The 12,145-nt window shown below is 37.5% G+C and overlaps 1 protein-coding gene and 2 non-coding genes across 5 annotated transcripts in view; 1 reads left to right on the top strand and 2 right to left on the bottom strand.

Moving 5' to 3' along the window:
* Window positions 1–3,717: 3,717 nt before the first annotated feature.
* On the bottom strand, window positions 3,718–3,815 carry TRNAY-GUA (transfer RNA tyrosine (anticodon GUA)). The gene is made up of 2 exons: window positions 3,779–3,815; window positions 3,718–3,753 (listed from the first exon to the last, which is right to left on the bottom strand). It is a non-coding gene; the product is annotated as a tRNA-Tyr (tRNA).
* A 2,798-nt stretch (window positions 3,816–6,613) lies between these two features.
* On the top strand, window positions 6,614–6,713 carry TRNAY-GUA (transfer RNA tyrosine (anticodon GUA)). Its single transcript has 2 exons — window positions 6,614–6,650; window positions 6,678–6,713. It is a non-coding gene; the product is annotated as a tRNA-Tyr (tRNA).
* A 699-nt stretch (window positions 6,714–7,412) lies between these two features.
* The window catches only part of LOC137575645 (protein decapentaplegic-like), a 41,913-nt gene continuing 37,180 nt past the window's right edge, over window positions 7,413–12,145 (bottom strand). For all 3 annotated transcript variants that reach the window (XM_068288278.1, XM_068288279.1, XM_068288277.1), the window contains exons 2-3: window positions 10,974–11,900; window positions 7,413–9,712 (exon numbers count right to left, since the gene is read on the bottom strand). In XM_068288278.1, the coding sequence (XP_068144379.1) occupies window positions 8,808–9,712; window positions 10,974–11,886 (1,818 nt within the window). In that variant the 5' untranslated portion in view covers window positions 11,887–11,900 and the 3' untranslated portion in view covers window positions 7,413–8,807. The remainder of the gene's footprint in view (window positions 9,713–10,973; window positions 11,901–12,145) is intronic.

Genomic DNA, 12,145 nt, shown 5'->3' with positions numbered 1-12,145 from the left:
GAAACTGAAAGCGAAAAGTTGAAACATTTTACTGAGTGCCAAGTTCGTTGCCTAAGTCTTTCGTTTCATTGTTGTTTGTTGCTGCTGCTGCTGCTGATATTTGCATTGCTTTATTTGCCAAGTCAGTCAGTCTATTTTTAGATGAGAAGTCCAGTCGATTGACCGTCCAACCACTTACACAATTCGCTTACATTTGCGAATTGCTTATTCAACTCAATCAAAATTCCTAGGAAAAAATTCCCGACTCGTATCATTTACAATTTACACTTGCTGCTGGTTTGGTCATTCAATAAATTGGCACTGTCAGACTTCTTCCCCACAACCACCGCCATCTAATCCCCCTTCTCATCCACTCTGACAACATTTTAACTAACTGCCTGACAAATACCAAACAGTATAATTTTTCAATTAACAAATGATAAATCAAACTAACACCAGCGGGGGCAGAAAATTATAAAATTGCAAAATTGAAATTGAAATTTCAAATGCAATATTTAAGTCTTTATTAATGGCCCAATGCCTCGGTGCTCGATTCGATTCATAATTACGCAGATGAGAAACTATTTTGTTTATTTAATGCAATTAAGTGCATGGAACTTGATCTGAGTGAATTGTGCAAATGAAATGAGCAAACAATCCAATAAAAAAATATAGATTAAACACTTAAATGCTCTACAGGATAATAAAAAGTTTTGCTTTAAACTTTCGCTAGAACTTATTAGAAATTTGTTTTATAAGACATTCGATTTCAAAGTATCGAAAATGTTCGAGCGTTTTGCTAATATAAATGGTAGCCCTAATTTCCTAAGCGGAAAGTGAGAAATCATCTTAAAACCAGCAATTATCTTATCCTTTGGCCCCAAGCCAGGGATTTGAAACAACTCGATTAAGGCTAAAAGCAAATTCTTTTGAAAAGTTGAACGATTTGAACGCAAAAGTGGATTCATTCTCTTCAACGTTTAAAGGGTATCAAAAGATCATTAATTCTTTTAATTAGTTATGGGGCAGGGCGTATGTATATAGAAATACATATGTAATAAATGTATAATATCTATTTAATAAAATATGCTAATCTCGAATAGTTAAAGTCATTGGCATTTGTAATTTATGCTGATTAATTGTTTTGTTTTTTTCCATTTAATATGACAATTGTCAGTAACTTGCTGTCGATATCATGCAGTAGCAGGCACTTCCGTTTTTTTTTTATTTTGTCTCCTTTTTATTTTCTTTCCTCTTTTTGTGCACTAACGAAAGACTTAGGCAACGAACTTGTTGCCCTCATTAAGGAAAGCTGGACTAGCTTATATGCTAATACATGAACACAGATACATTCATATATGTATGTATGTTACAGGGGTGGCATCGGTTTCACATTGTGGGGTCCTGCTGATGGTGGTGCGGCTGCTGCTATTGTTGCTGTCAGGCCTGCCACTAAACCTGGCATTTATAGGCAGCACCTGCTGCCTGTTAGAGACATTAATCCATGGCATTTAGTTACGCTTTAATAAGATTTTTTTTTCTTTCCTTCTGCTGCTGCCACAGATGCTTGTTTGGCTGCTAAGGTAGCCACCAAGTCTTCTGGCTTTTGCATGCATGCAGCATGCCAGAGAAGCAAGCAAACGGCAACCCACGAAGCTCTCTGCAGACAAAGCGACGCGGACAACGCTTTCCCACTTGAATGTGGCGGCTGCAGCTGAAGCTGGTGTGGCGCCCCATTTTAACACCCAAGACTATGTCTGTGTGTGGTTATTAAAATGCCGAGATTTCTTCTTGATACCCTCTACTAAGAAGCATGGCAGGTATTGCATAAAATTTGATGCAGACTGCTTGGTTGTTGAATCGCTAGTCATGTTTTTGTTGGAGTCAAAGACAAGTCCCTTATTATATACTTATTATAAGGTTTCATTTCAATTTGAAGTTCCTTCTTCAAACATTTCATTGTGTCTTCTTCTAACTATTTCAAATATTCTTAGATAATAGAGTATTTCAGCAGTCACATTCGCTCATATGTCTGTATGTGTGCAACCTTTCATTTCTCAACTATTGGAATTTCAATAATGAGGAAAAAGTTGTTCAACAACGATGGGTATTAAGTTCTGCATGCCATCGTGATCATCATCGTCTTCATCATCATCATTGAGTTTGGCATTGGCATGCAAATGCCAAATGCCTGTGGCTTTTGGTGTATATGTCTAACCATAAGATCGCTGAACTAGTTAATTAAGGCCCCCAACTAAGGCTTCCATCCATTACGAGGAAATTACACGAAATTTCGACAGAAACTCAAAATCAACAACAGAAACTTGCATTTGCTGAAAGGTTAAACACACTTGAGTTTTATACACTGTATAACAACCAACCAACCACTTAAAGATCCCGATCCAGATTCAACATAAAGACCAAAAAAAAAGACCCAAGCGCAAGCAATTCATTCATATTTGTATTTACTTAACTTGCCGATCTTGATGTTGCTGTTTGATGATGATGATGAGGAGGAGGAGATGCGAGAATGACTTGCAACAACTTGGACAACAACAGCTGAGCGAGAGTCGACGATTCAGTAAGTTTTTTGTGGCGTTGTTGTTATTGTTTTTTTTTTTTTTGTCTGTTCTTTATTCATACACGCTTATGAAAGGCCAAGTCGATCTCATATATGTATTTTATGGGACGCCCGTTGCCGTGTAAATGGAGTTTCGACAGCCTAATTGGAGATCAACGCAGTATAATTGTCTGAACCGAGGGCTGATGCTGCTGCTGTTGAGGCTTTGGCTTGGGTATCTGGATGAACGGACGGATGCTTGCTTGGATGGATGGATGGATAGATGGATGGCGATGATGATGAAGTCGTGGCCCGAGAACAGGTGAATGAATTTGTGACAGCCAAGACAAAGGCAAATGATGTATTGATAGCATCTGTTTGGTAGCTGTGGAGCATATATAGCGGCAGGACGTCTGCTACCACAATTCCTCAACCTGAATGTGAGTCAAAGAGATGTCAGAGAGATTGCTTTGCATTGTACCTTAAAGATGGAGCAATAAAAGGAGACTTGAATGCAAATTGATGACTGCAATTTCGATACATTTAGCTCCCTTTTTATTCCCGAAGGCCTTTGACACATATTCGATAGTGATTTAAAGGTGAGAGAATAATACAATTTATATTCAAGATCATATTGATGTAAAACATATTTTTTGAAAAGTCAAAGGATTTGAAGGATTCAATATATTGTCTTTATTTTCTAAGGTTTATAGTTCAAAAAATCTGGATTTAAAATAAGTGTATTTACTTATTAAACATTGAAACAAACAAGATGTAACTAATTCAGTGTAATTAAAGTAACTAAATTTCTATAAATTTAAATTTTTTTTAGAGAAAACGCTGTTCAAGTTTGAAATTTACAGAAAAGGAAAACTCAAGCTAATAGTTATCTACTTTCTAAAACAATTTGAAATGGATTAAAGTTATCCCAATGTAGTTATGCATATTTAGTACTCAGTTTATTGGATTTTGACTTAGGTCTATTTGATAGGGTAATATTTAGTTTAGATGATGAGAAAAAAGTATATCGACATTTATAAAGAAAACTTACAAATGCAAAGATAATGGCTTTTGATCTGTTTAAACAAATATGTGGATGTTTCAACATATTAGCTCTGATAAGACGACTTTGATTAATTGTCTAGTCAAATAATTGTATATTATTTAAAACAAAAAAATCCTTCGAGCCGGATTTGAACCAGCGACCTATGGATGTCTACTGAATGTAAATTTACCGCTCTACAGTCCACCGCTCTACCAACTGAGCTATCGAAGGTATATATAGAGCGTGCTGCCAAACCAGATTGAAAAGCCAAAAAGTGAATGGGCGACAACTTATCGGACCAGTGGAATGCATAATTCGATTTTGGGTTGTTTTTTTTTTTGTATTTCGGTGAGATGAAAAGACCGAAGTATAGTGTGAAGAAGGGGGCCACCTAATATGTACTACTAAACGGTGATCATCTCTGAGGTTTGGGGTTGTGATTGCATCGGATGACTCAGAAGTCATCTACATATGTATATCCATTGCCGTATCCCGATGCCTGTGGCCAAAATGACTCATGCCACGGCCATGCCATGCGTTAATGTCTCTAAGCCAGAGTCAGTAGTTCTTATCAGTCAAGTGCTGGTGGCCCTTGGCCTAGGCACAAACTGTTGCTGCTTCGGTAGACGGTTCGGGACGGCAAAGTGTGTTCTCCGATAAGCTAAAGGGGCAATTTTTGACGGCCAAAAAGGTAAGGAATGAAAACAATGGAAGAGGGGGAAAAAATACTTAACAAACCAATTAGGATGCCACAAGAAATTGTAAAAAACGACGGAAAAATATCAGTTAATCTATATATACATATATATAAATTATATATATGACCAAAAAAAAGAAAACATCAAAATCAGCGGGCTAACCGAAGCATGTATACTCTTTTTGGGTTGCATTTAAACCTTATGATTCTCTGACTTATTCTTAATTTATGTGGCCACTTTGGTCATGTTCTTTTGATAAACAAAATGGATATACACGTTAATATAACCCTTCAAAAGGGTATTTAAAAAGGTTAGAGTTGAAGTGCTCGAAGTCAGCGGAGCGAAAAAACTGACAACTTACAGATAATTACCGAAGTAAGCAAGGGCCAACATCAGGACGATGGTGATACAGAGAGAGAGAGGGGGGTGAAAGACGGGAAGAACGAAGAGTGAAGTGAAGGGTCGGCAATTTGTGTGTGATCCATTGAGTAAGGTTTCAAAGTCGAAGACCAACTTGGATCTTGTTAGATAAGAAAATGATTGCCCAGCAGCATCCCGCAGTGAGGGCCCAGGTTGAGGTTCAGGTTGCCCTGTTACCCTGTTCCCTGGTTCGAGTTATTTGTAATTTGCCCAGGTAAATATGTATGTTGAGCAATAAATGTTCATAATTTTTAAGAATGACTCGAAACACTTGGTTTTTTTTAGTTCTTTTCCTCATTTTTGGTTTTTATTTTTATCTACTAGATCTTGACCTTAGTTGTCGGTAGAGACTCTTGATGTTTGGTATCAATTTCCTGCTGAGGATTGAATGAAAATTTCACTCTAATATATATTAACAATATGTGGGCGTTCGTTATCACTTGCACAAAATCTAAAACTAAAAACTAAAAAAATTGCCAAATTTCTTGGAAATTTTCACAAGTTTCAAATAAGTTAGGTTTTTTTTCTGCAAAAATCCTGCACTGTGTGTGTGTGTGTGTCTTGTCAGTCACTTTGTGTGTGGCAAAGTGTTTTCCCTTCTGACTCCTACTCCTATCTACTATAACTATGTAGCGCATCCGACCGCCCGATGAGTCATTTAATTGAGCCGAAAAATTAACTTTGTAGTGCATCTGCCAATCGAGGGATGGTTAAATTAATTTACTGACCTCATGATAACCAGCCAAAAAACCAAACTCTCACATGACTCATCTTAAGGAATTTCTTGTGTGGTATTGGGTTCTCTCTCTCACCCCTCTCTTTCTCTCTGTTTGTTCAGACTTTTATTGATGCTTACTATAAATTTATATTTTACCTTTATACATACATTGGAATTGCATTTGATGCTGTAATATTTCCGATTGATTATATATATTAATAGAAATAAGAGGTCGCTGGTCAAAAGTCTTGAAAGTTCTAAGGAATTTCCCTGTTTAGCATTATCAACCAAATGCACTCTACAACAAAATTACAAGCACGAAATTTTAACCCATTTGAGTTAGTTATTGTGTAAAAAGATTTGTCAATTTAAGACTTAAAATTTGTAGTACAGAGTTTATAGAAATAATCTATACTATTTGACATTTATTTACCAGACTTATCAGCATCAGCTAAGTTCACTCAGCTGTTTGTCAACTGTAAGTGAATAAATAGATTTTTTCGCATACTTCATTTGAAAATCATGGGCCTAGTAAAGGGGGAGAAAAGGGGCTTAAAACTATTTTAAACTTTTTAGCGTTAATCCATTTGGGTCTATCTTTTACATTTTATGTACATTCCTTGGATTGTAAATGGGATTTCACCCCTCCTTGTTACGCCCATGTGGAACAACAATTTGTCCAAGTATAAACGGGCAAATGGAAATTAGACATACTGGCAGATCTATGCAGATCATTATCAGTTTGATTTCGATTTGAGTTGCCTGTTTAATTGGCATTTTAATGGCAACAAATTGCTTGTTGTCCCATACATCAACTGCTATACTTACGTATACATATATACATATGTATATATGTACTTACTTTCGCCCGATATGAAGCTTTCTGGTCACGCTTGGCCTTGCCTCCACATTGATTGAAATGACACTCTGTACTTGATTTCGTTTTAAGTCTTTTATCAATTAGTTACTACTTATTGTTAGTGGGTAGTACCAACAAATATGTATATATATCTGTATATATGTCTCTTATCTGCCCAACACGTTTTAATAAATTGCACTGGGATTTTATGCTGCGATAAGCAACTTTTGGCTTTTGTTTTAATTTGTCTCAACTTTTGTTTTTTTTATTTTTTTCTTTGTTTTACTTTGATAAGCGCTTTAAATTGACAAGTTGGCACTTGGTGACGACAAGACCTTCGATAGCTCAGTTGGTAGAGCGGTGGACTGTAGATTGGTAATGAATTGAATTATGTAGACATCCATAGGTCGCTGGTTCAAATCCGGCTCGAAGGATTTCAATTTTTTTGTTTTCCAACTATTCCGAAATAAGTGACATAATTGAGGAGAAAGATTGGCGTATTAATTGCTGCAGTAGACAGCGTGGGGCAGTTTTATAAGAGAAGAAAAATATTTGGAGACTAATGAATCACATACAGGGTGCGTACGGTATTTGAGGACAAAGTGGTAGTAAAAAAAAAAAAAAGCTTATATTTCGAACAAAATTTAATAAATCTTCACGAAATTTTTACATAATATTTATTAGTTGTATATCTATAAATTTATTCAATAATATTTCCATTGGCTGCTATAACCTTCTCGATCCGGGACCTAATACGATTGCATGATCCTTATTCGACGATCGGCCTAGTATGTTATTTTTCATTATTGTAATTCGGTGAAAGAAACTTTTCTATCTTAAGTGATTATTACCTATAAAAATAGAATCTCTATCTCTTTAGACTGACTTTTATGCGATCGTTTAACTATATCATATGGCGGATTGACAATAGATATAGCACGTTTGACTTGCAATATCCAAAGTTGAGATTGAGAGTCGTCTCGAGTCGACATGATAGATAAAATATCTTTTACTTTAATATCTAAATAATAATATAAAAATTAAGCACTTCCAAAGAAAGTCCAACACTCGGATTTCCATTCTTTTGCCTCCCTTTCTAAAAATTAGAAACTAAAAAACATCAATTTTTTTTTTTTAAATAGATTTTTTCATTTTATATTTTTTTGCATCTTTGTTTTTGCATCCTGCAGCTACAATCCAGCTATTCATCATCATCAAAAATATTGTATTTTTGTTTGTTTAAATAAATAAAATAATAAAAATGTTTTATAGAAAAAATTACATATACAATTCATGCTCTGCAACATCAGGCACGAAGCGATATCGAGTCGTGGTTTTTCTTTTTTTGTTTGCTTTTCAGTTTTTGTTTTTTTGTGTGTGTTTTTTTCGTTTTTTTTTTTTTTTGTTTTGTTTTTCGTTTCTCATTTTCATTTCATCTATGTATGTGTATATATGTGTATATATATATATATATATTTTAATTTTAACATGCTGAGCTTAACTGTTAACTCTTATGACCTAGATTAATTAACGTGTACGGATTTATTCGAGCTTAGACTAAGAAAAAACGCATAGGTTTAGAATTACATTTTTTGTTTGATTATTTTTTTTTTTCTCATCTGTTTTCATTTTGTTTTGCTTTGTTTTTGTTTATTTTTTTACAGTTATAATTAAGAGTTTTACTTTCGGAACGAAGTTTCAATACCGTTGCGTCGATATGTGTGTGTGTGTGTGTGTGTGTTAGATAGTTACATGTGTTTAGGGTGGAGGTGGTGGGTGGGGAAGGGAAAACCCCTTTTCCCCACAGAATAATTTCAAGTTACTATATTTTCGTTTACTAATTCATTTACAAGGGTTTTTCTTGGCCTATAAAAGTATTAACAAAAAATTTATTACACAAACAAAAAGGAAAGAGTTTTTCCTTTCCTTCAAACACACATTAAGAATTATTTAGTATATATATATATATGTATAAATATATGTATATATAGAATAACATTAGATTTGTAATTATATTTAGGCTTTTATACAATTTGTTCATGTTAGTTTGCTGATGGCTATGGCTTCTTTCGGAGGAATTGGATTAGGGTTTGTGGATCTATATACAGTTGGCTCTGCTCAAGGTTTACCAAAGCCTGGCTGTGGAAACTCTCTCTCTCTCTCGCTCTTTCTCTCTCTGGCTCTCGCAGTATCTCGGTTTGTTGGTGGGCGGATGGATGTTGTGGTGTTTTTGGGTGGGTGGGTTGGTGGGTGGTTGGATGTACCTTGGCTGGCTGCTCCTGTGGGCATGGCTGCATCATCTATACAATTAAAGTCTAACGATTTACACTTAAAATTCAAATATTCAGTCCATTTTGTTTGCGTTGTGTTTAAAGCATTGACGGCTTGGAACCAAACAGCATTTGATGCTCTTTCTCTCTCGCTTTCTCTCTCTCTCTCTCTCCTTTCACACTCTTTCTCTGTCTCCGATTCTCTTGCGATTATTGGTTTTTTACAATTTTTGGAAGCGATATGGAATGCAATTGCCTTTATCGACAACCACAGCCCACCACTGTCATATCCTGATAGTTTTTGAGCACAACTGTACTTTGGTCATTGAGATAGAGCATGGAGATGCCCTCCAGCTGTGTGGGCACACAGCACGCCTTTGGTACCTTCCCTGGATCGATATTATTGACTAAGGTTTGCACAACCGCATGATTTGTTGAATTGAGATGATCGGCTAGCGGGAATGGGCACTTGCCGTGACAATAGAAGGCATCATAACCCGGTGGTGCCACAATCCAATCGCTCCAGCCGACATCGGCAAAGTCCACGTAGAGTGAATGCCGACGGCATGAGTCCTCGTGATTCTTACGCCTCGACGGTTTGCGCTGATGCCGACGATTTCTACCACCACCATTGCCACCGCCACCACCACCTCCGCCACCACTCACATCCCGTATGGAGCGCGCCTTATGGCGTCCATCGTCGGTGTAGGTGAATAGCAGCGGTTGCTTGTGTTGCCACTGATCGTGCGCTTCGTCCGCACTGCGGCGCAAGCGTACATGATGATGCGGCGCCGGCTTGAGAGATCGCATGGTTCGTACCTCCACCAGCAGGCCGTGGTTCTTTTGCGGTGTATCCAGCCACCGATCCACAGCCGGTTGTACGTCTAGACTCACCGTTTCGGTGCTATTCAGACGCACTGTCTTCGAGTCGAGCAAAAAATAGCTTGGCTCACGTTGTCCCCTAATGCCCAGCCTGGTGATGTCATAGACCAACACCTGGTAGCGTGTCCTGTTGGCTGATGATTTCGCTAATGCCGGACTTAGGGCATCGCGCGTCAGCTGCAACTCGGCCGCCTTCAGTTTCTCCTCCGCGGGTATGCTCTTGACATCGAAGTGCAGCCGAAACCGATGATGATGTGGAAATCGATCGTCGATTTTACTATCTGCAACACAAAAAAGACAAAAACGAAAGAGAAAAAGAAACAGACAGGACACAGTTAGAAACAACATTTTTGGTGAGCAGTTTAAAAGAAAAATAAATACAAAATATAAAAGGAAAGGTAGAAAATCACACGTTAACAATCCCGATCCAGTTGTTTTTGTCCCAGCCGACTTTTTACAACTGGCGCCTATGCTAAAGACCCGGGCCCACCCCTGCACAAGGTGCAACTTCTGCACGGTTGGGCGAAAAATCTTAATTTGAATTGCCGCCGACACCATCACCATCGCCATCACCTCACCGTCACCACTACCACCATTGAAAATCCTGACAATAACAACAACAAAGGGAACAGAGTCGTAAATTTCTATGGACCGAGACCAAATGAAATCTATGCCTCATACTAAGACAACAGACAGCCAACCGTTGGTTCGGCTTAGACACTTGGCTTTAAACACTTTGCGGCACACACTATCGGGTTAGCTACCTGCCAAATCTATATCTACATCTTCTATCCCCTATTGCATTTCTCTCTCTCTTTCGCACACTCTCTTTCCCATCGGCTATTTGGTTTATTGTTCATCTCTCTAATCCTGTGGAAAATAATGCGAAATACGCTTTAATAATAATTGTTATTTTTACAAATACAATATAAAAGCCATTTAGCGCATGCGCTAACTACTCCTGGTGTAATTCGTATGAAAAATTTCAAGGTCACATTTTGGGTTAACAGGTAAAAACGGCCACTTTTGGGCCGTTATGTGTCCTTTGTAGCCGGCGGCTCAATTTCAATCTGAAGACTCAGCCCCTCATCGTTGCAACCTCTTTTGTCCTTTCATTTCAAGCTGCGGAATTTCCGCGTGATTTCATAGCGCTTGCGTGAATGATGGATAGCAGGTATGCAAATCACCTCAAATGGATGAACTAGAATTTCAGGGAAAATCCCGCATTGCTCTTCATTCGCATTCCGCCTTGTAGGGGAAAGTACGCGTCGAGTGTAATTCAGTTTTAGTGTTTGAAACATATTTACAAGCCTGTGTGAACCTTCTGACAACGAGCAGGTGGAACTTTATATTGTAGGTATAACCGTCATAGAGTAATGGAAATTTCGGGAGAGTGTGGAAAAAACTAAATTGTGGCTAAGTTTTTATCGAAATTTAACAAATGTATTAAGGATTTTAGATGAGAAGAGACTAAAGTGGACTAAAGGACTTTTACTTTCCTAATTTCATTAATATTTTTCAGTTTCTTTCTGAAAAACTCACCTTTATGTGTAAAACTTCGAACTGTGTTCGCTGATTTGGTTAATAGACCCGGTTTTGGTATATTAACCGAATCAATTTCATGTCCCATTATTTGAGCATAGAGCTTTTTCATTGCCTCCGGTATGATGATTTTGGATCTATCGATTTTTGGCGGCCTCTTCATATTGAACAGCGATAGTAGACTGTTCTCGATTTCGACTAGAGTTGATGGATCTGGTTTCACTTTGTCCTTAATTATTTCTTTATTGCTATATGTGGAGGGTTCGTCCTCCCTAATGATGGCCTCAGCATTGGCTGGCACATTGATGGCGGCCACTTCCTTATCCAATATAAGAGTAGTGCCATCCATATTCATTGAATATGGCGTATCCACAAATATAGATGCAGCAGTTGCTGTTGTTGTTGTTGTTGGCGATGTTGTTGATGTTGCAGGTGTTGCTGTCGCTGATTTGTGATGTTGCTGCTCCTTGATAGCCATTTTTATGCTTTGTTGTTTTTGTTGATTTTTATTTTTATTGATTTTATTAACTAATTGATTAGGTTTATTATGATTTAGATTTTTGGAATTTTCTAATTGGTCTGTTCTGGTTTTATGCACTTCGTTAAATTGCAGTTGTTTTTGCTTTTGCCGTTGTTGTTCGTCACTTTTACTAATTTTATTATGATATTTATCACTATCACTGCTTTTGTAGAGTAACTCGTTAAATGGATTAAATGCTTTTGCTAATGCTGTCGTTGTTGCTGCTGCTGTTGTTGTTGTTGTTCTTGTTGCAGATGATTTAATCGCTTTTGTTGCTGTTGATGGCGGCGTTATTGCTGCTAGAAATCTAACTGATATATCCTCGGTGCTAGCAACTTGAACGATCGTTTGAAAAGTCGCCAGCACTGCCAGGAGTAGAAGCCATGCGCGCATGGTCGCTTGTAACTCTGAAACGATACAAAAGCATAGGAAATTGTTAAGCATTCGTCGAAAGGGTTAACACCAACACCACCAATACATGTACGTGCCCTCTCTCACTCTCTCTCTCTCTCGCTCTCTCTGTCTCACACATTCGCACTCAAAGAGAGAGAGATGAGTGCATTCAATATAAAATGAAAAGATTCCACTCACACTCAAATTTATAAGACCATTGCTCAAGTTAGAGCGACACAACTAGCAGTAGAATTAATCG

Source organism: Drosophila tropicalis, unplaced genomic scaffold (genome assembly GCF_018151085.1).
Source record: "Drosophila tropicalis isolate 14030-0801.00 unplaced genomic scaffold, ASM1815108v1 contig_586, whole genome shotgun sequence".
NCBI lineage: Eukaryota > Metazoa > Arthropoda > Insecta > Diptera > Drosophilidae > Drosophila > Drosophila tropicalis.
This window is presented reverse-complemented; position numbering and strand designations above follow the sequence as displayed.